Source organism: Mytilus californianus, unplaced genomic scaffold (genome assembly GCF_021869535.1).
Source record: "Mytilus californianus isolate M0D057914Y unplaced genomic scaffold, xbMytCali1.0.p SCAF_4, whole genome shotgun sequence".
Lineage (NCBI taxonomy): Eukaryota > Metazoa > Mollusca > Bivalvia > Mytilida > Mytilidae > Mytilus > Mytilus californianus.
Genome location: NW_026262690.1, coordinates 34,120,412 through 34,137,891, shown reverse-complemented (window position 1 = coordinate 34,137,891; position 17,480 = coordinate 34,120,412). Strand labels below are relative to the sequence as shown.

General features: G+C 32.5%; 1 protein-coding gene across 2 annotated transcripts; it reads right to left on the bottom strand.

Annotated features, from left to right (window-relative positions):
* Nucleotides 1-134: 134 nt before the first annotated feature.
* On the bottom strand, nt 135-15,938 carry LOC127737951 (peptidyl-prolyl cis-trans isomerase B-like). Of its 2 annotated transcripts, XM_052248922.1 has the most exons (5): nt 15,798-15,925; nt 8,987-9,037; nt 6,284-6,485; nt 5,334-5,453; nt 135-870 (listed from the first exon to the last, which is right to left on the bottom strand). In XM_052248922.1, the coding sequence occupies exons 1-5, from the start codon at nt 15,855-15,857 to the stop codon at nt 632-634; spliced, it is 672 nt and encodes a 223-aa protein (XP_052104882.1). In that variant the 5' UTR covers nt 15,858-15,925; the 3' UTR covers nt 135-631. The 2 variants fall into 2 exon arrangements, with proteins under 2 accessions (XP_052104882.1, XP_052104883.1); XM_052248923.1 differs by lacking the exon at nt 8,987-9,037 and having other exon boundaries at nt 15,798-15,938.
* Nucleotides 15,939-17,480: the final 1,542 nt, after the last annotated feature.

Genomic DNA, 17,480 nt, shown 5'->3' with positions numbered 1-17,480 from the left:
ATTGGGATATTTGCACTTAAACTTCATTTCCATTTGCTTCATTTTTGGGATGTTGTTTTGTGAATAATTCCCCCATATCCTTACTTTTCTGTTTTAAGGATATTTTTTAGTTATTAATAGAATAATATGTGAAATAACAAAATATGTAATTTATTGTACATGTATTTTTAAATTTCAATATGACACATTGCATAGATAAATCACATAATACTCTTACTGAAAATTTGACAACAATGCTACAATATTTGCAAGTTAAAATGAAAAAAAAGGAATGTTTGTCTCTTATTTAATATATAATCAATGTAATTAATTCAAAATTATTGGGTTTTTTCGTCTAGAAATAGTAATAAAATCTAGAAATTAGTTAAAATAAAAAAAATGATATCACGTCTTCTCTATATACTCTTGATGTTGATGTCAATAATATATCTGTTTTATGATACATGTATGAATTCTCACATATAATTAAGTATTTGTTTCTCTGTGGTATGAATTCTCCCATATTTTGTAAGTACTTGTTTTTGAATATGAAGATGAAGTTTACTAGCTAAAAAAACAAATATCCCTGCAAAAGATTTAGTTAACAACTATGACATTGAAGAGAGATCGTAAAGTATATTATATTGCTCCTCTAAACCGTATCTGGTACGCCCGCTGCTGTTTCTTCATACGGTTTGAATGGTTTTGATATAAGTCCACAATCTGTAATCACAATATCAGATAATGGCTTTTCTTCCTCCGTTTTCTGAGATTCAATCTTTCTTACTACTTTCATTCCTTCAAGGACTTTGCCAAAAACTACATGTTTTCCATCTAACCACGATGTCTTCTTAGCTGTGATGAAAAACTGTGATCCATTGGTGTCTTTTCCTATAAAATTCAATTATCAATGTTGTAAATCACAAGTTATGTAAAAAAAAAAATCGTTTTGAAAAAGGACATACTTATTCTTAACTAGACAATGAGCGGTACATTAGGTCCACACAAAAGTAACATAATGTGTAGGGGCAAATGTAGTTCCATACCAAAATCAAATACGTAGGATTAATAATTGGCCATTTAACTAACGAAATGTATGCATAACTTTTCATGTAAATAAAATTGCGATATTGATTTCAACAGCAATATTTAACCAAATCATAAATGAAAAATGTATATGCTTTAATAATATTTTCGTGCTACTTCAAGGCAAAATTTTTTGTTCACATGTCACAGTGATATGCTTGTATCTGAATATAAATAAAGTTTATTAAGAGCCGTGCAGACAGGAGCATGATACAACAGCAACATATCAGCATGGGAACATTGAACAAGCGTATATCTAATGTATCATGTAATAATTCAATTTGTGAACCTCTAACGGTTTAACCCTTTATAAAATGATAATTATGAAAGAGTTTAGCAATATAATATCTTGCCTGTCCTGACAGTTCTCATTGTCTATCTGACCAACGAAAAGATATGATCACAATGATACATAATTGCTGCAAGAATTTTCAAAATCTAGACCCTACCAAATAACTGATATGGTTAATGAATAATGAAGATGAAAAACTGTTACATCAACTGGACCCTAAAGAAAAAAATCAACATCCAAAGGATAAAAAATTATTCTTTTAAATGTAAGGATTGTAAATCATGTAAATTGCAACTGTTCTTTTCAAGAAGATTTCAGAGAAAAAATCCTATCGTTATCGCTCATATTTACTCAGCATCAAGGGCCAAACTGTGATAAAATCAATATAAATTCAAGCCACCATGAAGTATTTCTTAAGCATACTAAACGCATGTAATGTGCGTGTTTGACTTTCGTGACTTTTCAGTTTATTTTGTTCAGTGATCTGGAAACCTTCAATGATCATAGTTGTACTGATCCTAAATTTAAATACTATACACTAATAATCACATTATCAGAAACTTCTATCACATAAGCATTGAAATTTTGTTTAAAAATAAATAGAATAAAATGCTCCGTGGGACGCAGCTTGATACGACCGCAGAGGTCGAACCCTGAAAAATTGGGGCACGTACGGACACTGCATTCAAGCTTGTTACAGCTCTGAATTTGGATTGTGATTAAATATTTGACATAGCATAGGTTTCTGACACAGAATGAATGTGGCCAAAGAACTGAAAATTTTGAAATTGGACTTTTACCTATTATGGTCCAATATCCAAAATCTAAATACAAGGTTAGATTCAGCATATCAAAGTACACCAAGAATTTTATTTATTTATGGACAATATAAGCTAAGTTTTTAAAATGCTCCATAAAGGAATTAAGTTGAAGCTGTAATTGGTAGGAAACCTTTCATTAAATTAATTAATCATTTTTTGGTGTTTGAATACTGCTACAAGTGGGGTACAGATGGATGTGTATGGTAGTTGAGGTTTATTTGTCATAAGGTAATTTGAGGAATTTTCAACCATAGGAAATCATGTAAATACATGTTAACAATCTTGAAATAGAACAATGCATGAAAATAATCACTAACATTAATTTATCTGAATAATAAAAATTCGTAGTAACATTTAAAAATACAATGAAAGCTTCTCATTTGCATATCACCTCAAAGATAAGACATAAATTATAAGCTTAAACATTGTAAGGGAGGTAACTCTTAATGTAAAAAAAAAGCAAACAAATGAAATTGATCAAATATAAGCAATTCAGCATAGCAAAAAACCCTGCCATTCAATTTTTCTTGAAAAAAAAACAATTTTAATTCTGGACCTTTTGGACCCTGATGTGGACCAATTTGAAAAATATGCCCAAAATCCATGATCTAAATACATTATTTGATTCAGCATATTGTAATCAATCAAAGTTTAATTCTGCACTCTTAAGTTGAACCCACTTGAAAACACGGCCCAAAATAAAAATTCTAAATACACGGTAAGATAAGGCATATCAAAGAACCCAAGATTATTAAAACCCTATTGAAATTGGTCAGAAATTAGCAATTCAAACAAAGTTTAAACAATTGCTTGTTTTTTACCTCTTTTCGGGCCCTGATTCCGAAGCGGATACAACGGTGAACCATTACTCCCAAATTCAATCCAACCTTATTTTTTGTGCTATGGAACCTTGTGGTACATTTTCATACAAATCCTTACACTTCTACTCAAGTTATTGCCCGGAAACCAGAAAAATGTTTGCTTTTGGCCCCTTTTTGGTCCAAAATCTATTAACGAATAGGGCCACAACCCCCACAATCAATCCCTAACTTCCTTTTGTGGTATGGAACCTTGTGGTACAATTTCATAGAGATCAATACACTTATACTCAAGTTATTGTCTGGAAACCAAAGGTCTTCGGACGACGACGACGACATCGTCATACCATTATACGGCCGCAAATTTTTGCGGTGGTATAAAAACTGAAACTATGCCCAGTGTAACTTAATTCAAAATTCCCAACTCGGTATTGACTATTTTCTATTTGAATCTATCATCAATGACAATCTAGTGGGTGTAGAAAACTGGTCTGTGTAGTAATGACTTCTCTGTATACTTACTGCAGTCATGAGCTGGTGAAATAACTGAAGAAAAAATCAGCAGTCTTCCCAATTTAACAGAATTCCGAGCCCCATAAACTTAACATGGATTTCTTATTTTTCCTGAAAACTGGACCTATTGTCTTGTAAAATTTGAAATAGAGATATCACACCAAAAATTATGTGACCTGCAAAATAAATGAATCCAAATTTGAATTATCTGTGTGAATAAAGCTCTATCAAATGAATGTTCCATGGGCTATTAATTTAAAATGAATTGTTGTAATGAAGAAAATGGCACATAAACAGGTAACTGAATATATGTATTTTTCAAAACAAAATTAGAGCTTAGCAAAATGTTAAGTATTGTGTATGTATGTACTTTTATATGACCCTTCCCAATTTTCACGTGTCCTTTTAAAAATGTTTATATATCTGGCAAAGAATTATTGCTCTTTGTTGAACTCAAGATGACAAAATATTGTTCAGACATAGTTATTGGAATAAAATACAAAAAGGACAAGTGAAAATTACAACCACCAAGTTTAAAAGGTAAAAGGAACAAGGCTTTAAAACATGCAAAACTAAAAGGCTAAAAGGCAGAAAATGCATGAATCAATTTAGACTCAAATGGCCAGATTAGACATAATGTTTCTTCAAGAACCCAGAATAATCTATAATGAACTTTCAAATAATCACATATGGAAATATAAAATATTGAGTTGTGTTTTAATCTTCATGTGAGGTTTCAAGAATCTGGTTTGGAAACTATGGAGTTGATTTCACTTATTGTAAATTGATGAAAAATTATACCCAAGTCGGGAAAATTATTAAAATTTCTCAAACAATTGCATCACATAAGATGCACAAATTTAATATATATGTGTGGCCCCAATAGTTGACTGGGACATGAAAATATGGTCATCCCTTGGACTTCTCCAGGCTGGCAGTAAAACACTTGTTTAATTGAGGCGTCTATTTGGCTATGCGGGATGTATAAATTCACAGCCACTGACGGTCGGAATCGGGACTTCAATGCCTAGTGTAGAGAGAGTGTCATGCTTACTAAAGGTGAAAAGTTAATGCAACAATACATTGGGGGTTGTAGGTGGCCTGTTGCAAGGCAAAATTCAGCCCAATTTCCAACATACCCTCAAATTTCAGTGGCTATCGAAATTCTCGCCCATTATCCCGGTTGTCAAAATTTAAATGCAGAACCTACCTATTGCATTAATTTTGAATTTGTTTTCGTTCTGAACATGCCATAGGTACTTGGGTACAGGAAAAATTTTGTTTAGACCTCCCCATTTTTCCAAAATCTGTTATTTTTTGGTTTTCTATTAATTTCAATTATTTTCGCGTTTTTTTTGTATTATATGAACATCAATATACTAGAAATAATTTGTATTTGCTATTTACTATCAATTCCAATTTTACTATCCACAGCGGTCACTGATATATTATATAGGGCTAAAAAATTTGTCCTGTCCCCAAGTACCTATGGAACATGCATGATATATTTGTCACTGGATGTTAAGCAAACATCAATCAATCAAGCTACGACTAGCTTTTATTATCTGTTCAATATAACTTGAGAAGTAACTTTTAATAGGTTGAAATACCATCAGTCACCGTTTTCCAACTTTCAGCTTTTTTTTGGTTTTGTTTTTTCTATGTTTCAGTGTTTCGCCTTTTAAACTTGGTTGTTATACCTTTGCCCAGTTCTTTATTTTTAAAGACATGATGGATACATTTCATTGTTCACCAACTCCAACAAATGTCTCAAACCTATTTGTTGTACTGATTGATATCCAAAGTACATATAATAGTACTTACCCATAGTTGCCATACTCAACCATCCTGGTCCATAATGATTGATATTGAAGTTCTCATCTGGGAAAAATTCTCCATAAATACTCTTTCCACCGTAACCAGTACCAAGTTCATAGTCACCACCTATAACGTACCAAAGATTTAAATTCTCTTCAAAAGTAAATATAGCATCTAAATATAATTGAATTTCTAGGGATTGAAAAGCATATCTGTTAAAAAGGATAGACGCTATTGATGTTTAATTAATTTTCATTTTTATGCAGTCGGACATACTAGTAATTAATAAAACTATAACTTCAAATAATTTTAACTTTCCCAAAAATTTATAAATTGAACTGCCAAAATGAACCTAAAAGTAAATTACTTTGTGGACAAAACTATATTTACTGATATAAAAGAACCCATTACAGCTGTGTTAATTTCTTTGGAATGAAAGCAATATCTTTCTGTTACATTGAAGAATAGGTTGGACAGACATGCTTTTTGACAATCCTATCAAATTCGGTAAATTTCATGACTTTTAGGTAATAAATTGTATTGCATGATTATTTAAACATGAAGCTGCCAAGAGCCTGCATGTATTGCTTATCTGTCAAAATATGTCATTTTGATATTTATTTTCTCCTTTATTGCAATCAGTTATGTTTGCTTATTGGAAAATCTTATCTATCTTATCATTTTTGGTTGTTTTCTTTCTTTCTATTATAGTTTTCAAGAAAATATTATAAAGTTCCAAAAAATAGGAATCCGTTTTAATAGCGTGATAACTCCTACAAGCAGTCAATTGACGATTTTATACGTTAAACATGAAAATGAAACAAAGCTTTGTCCGCGAGTAGGTGATGTGTTTAATATGAATGTCCAAATTTATATTTTTCGAATATTTCTTTTGGGATTATAATGTAAATTAGGTTATACACTTAAAACTATGTATACAATATTTATCATTTTACCCTGTATCATAAAATCTTCAATGACCCGATGAAATTTACTGCCTTTGTATCCATAACCTTTACTATGTGTTGTCAATGCAACGAAGTTTTCTACTGTCTTTGGAACAGTCTGTCCAAATAATCCCAAAACTATTCTTCCTTCTGGTTTGCCATTTATTGAAACATCAAAGAACACTTTCTGTGTTACTGTCAAATTACCAGCCTGAATTGAAAAAAGGAAATATTATAATAAAGTAAAGATAAATAATACAAGTCATCTATATTCATGGGAATAAACATTCTTGCTTTCTCTGCTTGTTTTGTTCTCTTTTGGCTTTGCTTTGTTGAATCTTTTTCTTATTATTTGGGAGAAGAGAGAGTAGTATTTTTGTTTAATTGATGTTTTATTTTATTTTATTCTATTTTTTTTTGCTTTAGCGACACAGATATTTCTTAAATTCCTTTGAACACCCTGGAGTCAAAAGTGAAAACTGTTCTTATTGTTTTATACTTGAATTGATACAAGACTTGCTGTGCGACATTGAAATAGCAACCACGTGCAACACAATAGATAAGATCATTATAAATTTATAAGGTGTGAAGCGCAAAACGGAATGAAAACTCATAGAAAAAGATATTAGGTCCTTGCATCTATACTTTATTTACGTTAAAAGTCCATGTAATAAAAAGATTCACCAAAAATTGGTGTTGTTGTTATAAAAATTCAAATAATATTCAACTCGTGATCGTCACTAGTTGAAAATTTCTCGAGATTTGATGAAGATGGATTGCTTTTTAACGTCCAATGGCAAATTAGATACATATGCAGGACGAAAACTCTTGCTTTGTACTTGACCGACAAACTGATCCGGATTTTTAACCTGCTAGTTCACAAGGAACTGTCTACAGGAGACACCCTACCCGGACACATTATTCTGCCGACTACGAGTCGACCAATATTTGCTCTTACTCCTTAATGCCGAAAGATTATCAGAGATGGAGCAAAAATATAAGGCTATTTTTCAAGTATTTGGTTAGACCCGGCCGGGGATCGAACTCTCGACCTCCCACAGGCGAGGCGTTTCTCGATATTTGAATTTTTAAATGAATTATTCTACATGTATATAATTTTTATCAAAATTTAACGGAGATTAACTAATGCTGCATTTATAAATACTAATTAGGGTCTCCCCCAACGTGGAAACGACATATTGTTTTTCTTATGTCTTTTAAGGTCTTTCCACTACGTTGGGAAAGGCCTCATTGTTTTTCTAATCATATTTCTTTTTCAAGTCTTTCCCAACGTGGGAAAGACCTTATTGTTTTTCGAATGTTTTTTTCTAATGTTTTTTTCTTTCAACATTTTTTTTGACATGGCCTCCCCCGTTTCTATTGAAGTTATCATGACCAAATTTGGACCATCGATAGACCTCATCATGAAGTATTACCAGATGACCTAGTGTAGGATTTCATAATCCCCTTTAGAAGTTATCTCTCTTTTATTGTTTTTTTTTTCGACATGGCCTCTCTCGTTTTTTTTTTTTAAGATATCATGACCTTATTTGGATAATAGGTAGATCTCATCATAATGTATCACCAGATGACCATGCGGAAGTCGTAAAGATATGGGACCTTCACCAATAATCTTCATGAGGAAATTTCATATTGACTTTTTGAAAGGTCAAGTGGTCCTGAGTTGCATGGTGGTAGTCCCATGTCTCTCCCACTTTTGGTTCTCAATTTCGCTATTGCATCATATATTTGATTATTCATTGTGCCCTTAATGAGCTATGGAATAGCTCCAATTTTTTTTCAGTGTTGTACTTCATCTGTAGATCATCTTACATTAAATAGATTTGAGATATCTGTTGTCGTTTAAAAGATATTCCAGTTTGAACTTTTTTGAGTGGGGCATATATTTTTGAATCAACAACAGCTAGCCAGCTGATTTTTTTAGAAACTGAAGAGTTAAATATGGTAAAATGCTTGAATAAATACCAAAAACATTTCATAAAAAAATACAAAAAAAAAGTTTGTTTAAACCCCCTTTTCCATCTTAGAGAGAAGGGTGGGGTTATTAAGTGCAAAAATTAAGAACTTTTAAGATGGTAAGGTTCCAGCGAATTTCAATTAATAAGCATTTTTCAAAGTTAAGTTTTCTGCTTAAGTTAATTTGATAGGAACTACTTGTGATAGATCAATAATATTTTGTATAAAGTTGCATTACTATCAGTACATATCAGTTTGACGACCTTAGGTCTTGGTCTAGGGACTTTCAATTAATTACCAATTTTCAATGTTTAGTTTTCTTCTTAAGAAAGTTTGATAGGAACTTCTTATGATAGATAATGATATTTTCTACAAAGTTGCATTACTATCAGTACACTCTCAGTGTGTCGACCATATCGAGGCCCTGTCCCCTAGGTGATGATCCTGCAACTTTGAATTAATTAGCAATGTTGCTGTCCATGAGATTGTCCTTTTCTGAATTTTCTGCCGACAGGCGAGATATATATATTTGTGTCAAGATATCTAAGATAAAAAAAAAATTAGCTCATGCAAATTTATCTAGCGATCAGTCATACTGATTGTTCTTTTGAACCCTTCGGACTACATATTTTTCTTATTTTCAACGATGAAATTTGTAACTATTCGTGCAACTATCGAAGCAATGAAGAGTTAAAAATATAGAATGATACTATTTTTTTTTTATAATATACTCACATGTGAGTAAAAACCCAATTGTCCAATGTTTCTACTGTTATTTCCGCCAAACTTTAGTTTAAAAAAGAAAGAAATGGAAGACAGAATTTCTTCGAATATCTAATATAGTATCAAGGGAAATATCGGAGTGTTTGACAGCATACAATATTAACTAAGAATAAAAAAATAATTTATAATTTATAAGTATAAATTTATGGCTGAAGAAAAATGCATATTGATAACAAGAGGCACACCAGTGCCTGTATCGCTCGCTTGTGAAAAAATAGAAAGTTTGATAACGAGGATTTTGTTTATGCACGAACGAGTTATTTTTTGTGTTGCTGATCAATTTAGTAATTTGCAGGTTTAAACTAGCTATCTCCTACAGTTTTTAAGATAACAGCCAAAACTGCAACCCCCCCCCCACACACACACATAAAATCAACATTTTAGAGAAAATAACTTCATAACAGTTTGTCAAATTTTTTTAGAGTAGATAAATCATTTTAAAAAAGACTGTTTATCGTGTTTGTATTCTAATTTTTAACCTAGTTCCTATAGCTTGCTAATTTGGACTTTTATATGCACATACTATCGTACAATGTAACCCTTGTGTTGCTGATAATTTTTTTAAATTTACATGTTTAACCTTGCTCCTAAAGTTTGTTTTAAATAACAGCCTAAGCTGCAAAAATACAACAAAAAAACAACAACAAAAAACAGCAAAATCAACATTGCAGGGGCAAATACTCCAAAAATTGTTATGAAACTTTCAGAGTAGCGATATCTTGCCATGCTGATCATTTATGCTGTTTAAACACTTTTAACCTAGCACATATAGTTTTCATGATAATAGCAGAAACTGCAAAATATTATACTTCAGGGGCAATAAATACAAAACATGTTGAAAGATTTGTTTTTATTAATTTTCAGGGTAGATACACTTTGTCGTGCTGATCCTTTATGCAGATTACACGTTTAATCTGGCTCCTATAATTTTCACGATAACAGCCAATAACTGCTAAAAATTTTGAAAAATCGATATTTCAGCCCGGCAATAAATCCAAAATAAGTTGTTAGATTTTTTTCCCAAATTTCGGAGTGAATACATCTTTTTATGCTGGTAATTTCTACAGTTTACACTTTAAACCTTACTCGTATATTAATTTCTGTTTTAGACAAGGCGGTCATGTTGATTAAACAACCTGAACAAAATTTACAAACTTTTTAGTCGACATCCTACAAATGAAGCAGACAAACTTTGGTTTCAAACCATTCAGCAGTTTCAGAGAAAAAGATTTTTTAAGAAAAGGTTACAGGCGACGGACGACAGACAAAGGACGAACAGACGACGGACGCAAAGTAATTACAAAATCTCACATTGCCCTTCAGCCAAGATGAGCTAACATTATATATGTCTGGGACAATAACTCCAAAACATGTTGAAAGATTTTTCAGAATTTTCAAGATGAATAGAAATTATCTTGCTGATCATTTTTGCAATTTACAATTTTAACATACTCCTATCTGTGGACAGATTTTTATTTTATTTTCAGGGTAGATAGAGCTTGTTGTGCTGCAATTTTTCCCTGGTCAGTTTTTCTCCATTTGCTATAATTTTCGAGATATTAGCCACAAATGTAGTTTGAACAATATGTTCTGCTTTTAGCCAGAGTGGCCATGTTGGTTGATCAATCTGGACGAAAATCACAACTTTAATAACATTACGTACTACAGATGAAGCAGATAAAATTTGGTTTCAATCCATTGAACAGTTTCAAAAGAGACGATTTTTAAAGAAAGAATTACGCACGACAGACAACGGACGAACGGAGGACGGACGCAAAGTAAGGCAATGTTAAATGTTAATAATTCTTCAAAAAGATGCAGTATTTTAAGTCTTTATGCATAGGTGACCGTAACATTTGGCAACCAAATAGATTATTGTGTGTAAACTCGTGTCATGACGTTACGAGTCCTCAGAAGCTTGCATGTCCACGTAGATAGCCTTGCAGTTGCAGAATAAGCCCAAAATTTCCTCCTAAAATATAGGAGTTGGAACAAAATTTAATAGATAAATGTATTAGTTCCAGATAGGAGATATCAGGCTGTAACAATGTGAGTTAATCCATAAACATGTTACAACCTCTTATCAGCACGTCTGCTGATAGAGATAAAAAAAAAGTTCGTTGTGTGTAGACGTGTCTATAAAGAACAATGATCTAAGAGTCACTCATGCATGAAACCGTTTTTTTTTTAATATTTTTCCATGTGCATTTCAGAATTAAATTTTAACAGGGGAGCAACCTGCGTCAGTCAAAGGTGTATATAAGAAGTACCCGATGAGAGTCTAGGAGGTTTATAACCAAACGACCCATCAAAAGCCACAACCATCTAATCAATTAATGTCATCAATCCTTGATGGAGTTGCAGCTTTATATTAAATAAAAAAAAAATAAATGTGGAATGTGTCCATGGGACACAGATGATGCCCCCGCTTGCATATTACGCTATAAAGAGACATAACTCAAGAAATGTAAAGGCCACCAATATTCAACTTGATCTGTGCTTTGTGGTAATTAGCATTGTGTACAAGTTTCATAACATCTGGTTGAGGCAAACTAAAGTAAGAGAACAGAAACGTATATTTTAGCAATTTTTCCATTTGTAAAGCGGCACAACTCTAGAACGGTATAAATGACGCCACCAAAATTCAAACTGGATCTGTGTTTAGTGGTAATAAACATTGTGTATAAGTTTCACAACATTTGGTTGAGGCAAACTAAAGTTAGAGAACGGAAACGAAAAATTCAGCAATTTTTCCATTTGTAAAGGGGCATAACTCTAGAACGGTAAAAGTGACACCAACGAAATTCGAACTTGATCTATGTTTTAATGTAATAAGCATTGTGTATAAGTTTTAGAACATTTGGTTGAGGCAAACTAAAGTTAGAGAACGGAAACCAATTTTGGGACGTACGTACATACTGTAACAATGTGAGTTATACGTACGTACAGACGGACAAGGGTAAAACTTAATGCCCCCTCCGCTATGGGGGCATAAAAATATCAATTGTAAATTATCAAAATTTACGTAAAGAACGCTGAAACATACACTTTTTGGCAACCATCTATGCTACCATAATATGATGAATGAACTTTCAGACATAAACAAGTATTAGCTTTCCAAAACAAAAAACTTGTAAGAGCATCTATTATCAAATCAAATATTTATCATTGCAATCAAGTCCCCACAGGGGATGTTTACCATTAACAACTATAAAATGAAGTACATACACAATATAAGTAACAAACATGATACATTATACAGTAAAATGTAATCTGGCAGATATTGCAATAGATATAGACAAAATGCAGAATAAGTACAGTCAAGAGATACAACTCGGGACCACATCAACATCATTATCATTGAAGATGTATACCGTTATTAGTAACATAACCTATTATTAGGGGAAATTATGTTAGAATCGGTTGCTCAACTGCAAAGGACACATAGGGACTGCATTACTAGAAACTGTATTTCATAGCTCTCCTCGTGTCTAATGCAGATAAACAAACTTCCATTTTTTATAACATCTTTATTAGTTGATATATAATTGTGCATCTCAAGGAGACACCAAGGGACGATGCTTCTGGATACACGGTTGTTGCAACCTTCCTCCTCCTATAGTTTCAGAAGCAGATGAAGTAAAAAGCAATAAAAATATTAAAAGACGAGGTAATAGAATACTACATCATACTGGACTGAAATATCCCAGTTAATCCTACAATTTGATTGGTTACCAAAACGGGGATATGAACCCAAATGCTCTGTGAAAGAAAACAAAGAGAAAAATGTTAGTTAGTGTTGAAATAAGGACACTCCAGTTTAATATGATAGTTATTCGGGCTTCACAGAGGATATGGGCTCATATTCCCTTTCAGTGCCGTATATCCCCTTCGCCTTCGAGATATAAAACACTGACAGGGAATATGAGCCCATATCCCTTTTCATTGATTGGTGGGGGTATCTATTGCTACGAAAATTTGATATCAAATGTGTAATCATGGCAAATGTGTTGTTTAAAACGGATAATTGTGACATTGTAAGATTTGCTGTTGTGAAAATGTCCTTTCAGTTCATTATTTGATATTCTCATAGTAATAACAGTTGTGTTTTCTTCATACTGAATGCTTGAGTTTTTTCAATTAACATATAAAATCATATGGTAATGCTTTATAAACTATTAAAAGAGTTTGTAAGACAGACTATGTTCCTATTTTGGACATTTATAAAAAGATGACTTCGTAGATCAATTGGTATTTCCGTGACTATTTGAAGGAGATGAAGTAAAAAGGGTCACATTGTATTATTTCCATTCTTTTTATTAAGTAATATCACGTCAATATATTATAATACAAGTATTTGATCTGTGTTTTGTAGCAGCCAACAATGACTGTTATCATACCTCCCCTTTCGTTGTGGCGATAGAGCAACAGGTCATTTGTAAGGATTTGTGTAATAGTTTGATAAATTGTTTGAAATATACCAATAGATACTTTAATGATCAAAGTCTAATACTCTTCATCTATTTTCCCGATATTGAATATATGAATGAAACAGAGACAGGGTAATTAGCCATACTTTTCTAACACAAACAAGCAAACAAACAAACAAACAAACAAAAAGTAAATCAATAAAAAAAATTCGAATGAAAAATGGACCGAAAATAAAAAGTAAAATAACAAAATACCCAACTCCAAAGAAAATTCAAAATGGAAAGTCCCTTATAAGAATGGAAAAATCAAAAGCTCAAACACATCACACGAATGGAAAAGAACTGCCATATTCCTGACTTAGTACACAGGCATTACCTTAAGTAGAAAATTGTGGAGTAAACCTGGTTTTATAGCTAGCTAAACCTCTCACTTTTATGATTGTAAAGCCACCTACTTACAGGTACCAAATATATACCGAAATGACATAAAAGGTAAAAACGCAGGTGATTTAGAAATAACATGCCTTTCCATGGTATCTATTAAACACCACCTAAAAAAAGAAATCGTTAGCCTCAAAAACTGTATTCCTTATTTTTTTATGCATGCAAAAACAATGTTTACATAATCAGCTTTGACCCGGCTAGCTAATAGTTTTGCAAAAACAAGCTTTTTTGAAAGCTAGTACAGCTTTTCAGAATAGCTTTTACTTTGATGTACCACGATGCAAAGTTACTCATGCAAACTACTATGAAACAGATATATATCCGCTGATGACGTCAGACAAAAAAAAAGTCACAAATGACACCCCAATTCTCCCCATTTTGTAAATCATGTTAAATTTGCCAAAATGCTGTTCCTTGCTACGCTTGAAGGGGATTGAAATCAGTTTTGGTTAGAAACATTCTCGTTCAGACATTCATTCTTTTTTTTAAGGGAGGGCGGGGGGGGGGGGGGGGTTGACTTCTATAAACGTCTGAGAATAAATATACGTAATTTGCAGAAATCTTTGGGCAAACCCATGTAAAATTGGGCAGGAAGTTGCGAAATGCGACACAATGTTGTTGCAGCTCATAGTACAACTTGTCTTCGTGATAATTTAAATTCATAGAAAAGAAACTTTTGAAAATGTCCCAAATATGAAAAAATGTCCGGATTAATTGCCCTACTTCCATTAAAATCATGTATGCATACGATCCTTAACTAAGATATGTATCTGTATTTCATTGTATAAATGTTTCATATATAACTTATACAACATCATGAACATGTACAAGGCAAATTATTGTTCAGTTAACTATTATTATCAGATATATTTCGTATGTCTGTGTCACTATACATTATGATTTTTTCTTCTCTCCTTTACGTTCTATATCAATCCCTCAATGCTTGACTTCTGCATTCATTGATTGTTTATTGTTATAATCCCATGATCACTCTTGTGGGTTCATTTTTGAAGTATTGTTCATATACACTCGGGCATACATCTTTGGTGTTTGAAAAACGTACTAAATAGACCTTATCTTTAATATGCAGACATGTCAATTTAAAACAAATTCATTAATGATTATTAATCAATAAAAGCTAATAGTAATATAATAGTGTAATAGTACCAGATTAAATTTCACGAATTCTCTCCAGCTGTCCTGGTCAGATCAGCTGTTGTACACAAGGATTTATCATAATGAGATTTCTCCACAGTAGGAGGTGGAGGCGTACAATCGGGGGAACGCAAATTAAAAAAAGTTACAGCAAAATCGCGTAGTTAACATTATCAGATAATGGTCACTAGACTCTCCCTTACAAAATGCATATGGTCGACAGATAGTATTAACAATTGTACATGTGTCCTCAAACCCATAGACATGTAGAGACGGGGAATATACTCACTGGTTATAAAATGGACAGAAAATAGAAACAAAACAATAAAGTATACACCTTTTGCAAATGCCAATGGCCTTGCACACTACTGAAATATTTATATATAAACAAGAGGGATAATTAATATATGGCAGCAATTTGTTGAAAAAGTTGATAAGGAGCAGATGAAAGCTTTATAATTTTGAAGATTAAAGAAAACGACTAATTCACTTAAATAGCCATTCAATTTGACTGGCATACCCGTACTTTTCAAGTAAACAATCAAAGTTATTACCCCGGGTCGGTATTCATGGTATTAACATATGTTCTTGAACGTATATGCAAAGGAGATCTTAACTGTTATAGACTTTAACTTACTGAAAGTTAGCCTATCTAAGTAATATGATAAATGTTAATTTATGCTGAAACTTTCATCTTGAAGCATTGGTAAAATAAATAATGTTAATATTCTTACCAGTGCAAGAGCTATGAAACTGAAGAAAACAAGTGATCGGTTCCAACTGAAAGTCGCCATGTCTTGATGCTGATGTGAAAAGAATGCCACGTTTACAGTCTTAACTGTTGAGTAACATAATCCGCCGTGCAATCGGCGCATGAGTAGTAAACTTTCGTTTTGCCACATGACTGCACGTGTAAATCTGCGTTGGCATTAAAAAAGAGCTTGTATTATAGATATAAGTATTTAAGTCACTACTCACTTTACCTATCAAATATTTCATTTGAATTTAAGATACGCATCATAAATCATGAAACCTATTTAAGAAACATTTCTACCACTTAACATATATAGAGACCCCCTCTTTTTGCCCCAGCTTCCAGATACTTATGACAAAATTCATCTTACAAACCACTGAACTTCGTTGGAATTTATATATTTCCTTTTATGTTTATAAACACTGTTAAATAATTGCGACCGTCATTCATAACCGGTATACTGTATATTGCCACTTATAATATGTACATGTTAGTCATGTTAGTATATGAGTGGTTCTAAAATAAGTATTATATAACAAGTACTTATTGTATTCGTGATGTTTCGTTTAACCTCCAATCAGGTTTTGACTCTGAGGGTTTTGAATTGTTAAGAATTATTGATCAGTAACTTGGAATGATATTGAACTAATCTTGTCAGTGAATTACCAATTTAGGATCATTTCACCGACATTTAGTTCCAATGGGATTTGTCTTTGCAGAAAAAGGGTTGTTCATTTAAAAAAAATTGTGAACCTTTTACACAAAAGTACTGCCGTTATCAATCAGTACGGATCTTGCGCATCATGTTTTAAAGGGAATGACCATAGTACCAAATCACTGTAACATCTGTTCAACATTATACCGTTAGATAAATTCATAGTCCCACCAGATTCTGTTATAGAGATTGATTTTTAAAAATATTCCCGTACTCAAGTTAATGTATACGTATATTCAATTGTAATAACGGTCATGTCTCTCAGAAAATACCTATAACATACCTTTAAATATATATGTTATAGAAAATTATTTCATATCGGCTCCGGCTTCCTCCACCAACAAAAACTGGCCGCCACGAAATAGCCCAAAAGCGGTGCTTAAAAGTGGCGTTAAAACACCAAAAATCAAATCAAATCATATCGGTTGAGAATTAGCTTCTCTTATTAGATAACAAGGGGCCACATGACATTCTTTATTCTTCAGTAAAAAATTCCATCGGTCTTTAACAGAAAAAAAAACGACCAGAAAGCCGGTCGTTAACGGACTTTTACATGTTAATGACCAGTGGGGCGTGGTTTCTTAATAAAACGAATGGGCATGAAAGCATTCATATACTGAAAAATTGCACTTAAATGAATGGCAGTGACTTATAGTTATCACTATGACTGGTCTTCACTCTTTCCTATAGAAATCGTACAATAACTCGAGTTTGCTTTGAACAATTTGAATTTATGAGAATTTTTAAAAACATGGTTCCTCAATGTAATAAACATAATAGTTAATGAAGAACTGGTCATTATCGTGATACATGGACTGCCCGTAGGACAGTGGTATTGACTGCGACAGCGATAATGACCTCGCCTTTGCGCAAATTTTTACATAATCCAATCTTTCATATGCGCCACAAGATTATATTTCATTTGCGCCAAAAAAATAAAAACTACAT

Bases quoted from the DNA above. Each gene is read 5' to 3' on its own strand.
- LOC127737951 (XM_052248923.1), bottom strand. From the start codon at position 15,938: ATGCGCCGATTGCACGGCGGATTATGTTACTCAACAGTTAAGACTGTA. The intron at 6,486-15,797 runs GTAAGAATATTA...TTTTCAATTCAG, and splicing joins GTTTCATAGCTCTTGCACTG to GCTGGTAATTTGACAGTAAC. The intron at 871-5,333 runs GTAAGTACTATT...TGAATTTTATAG, and splicing joins GTTGAGTATGGCAACTATGG to GAAAAGACACCAATGGATCA.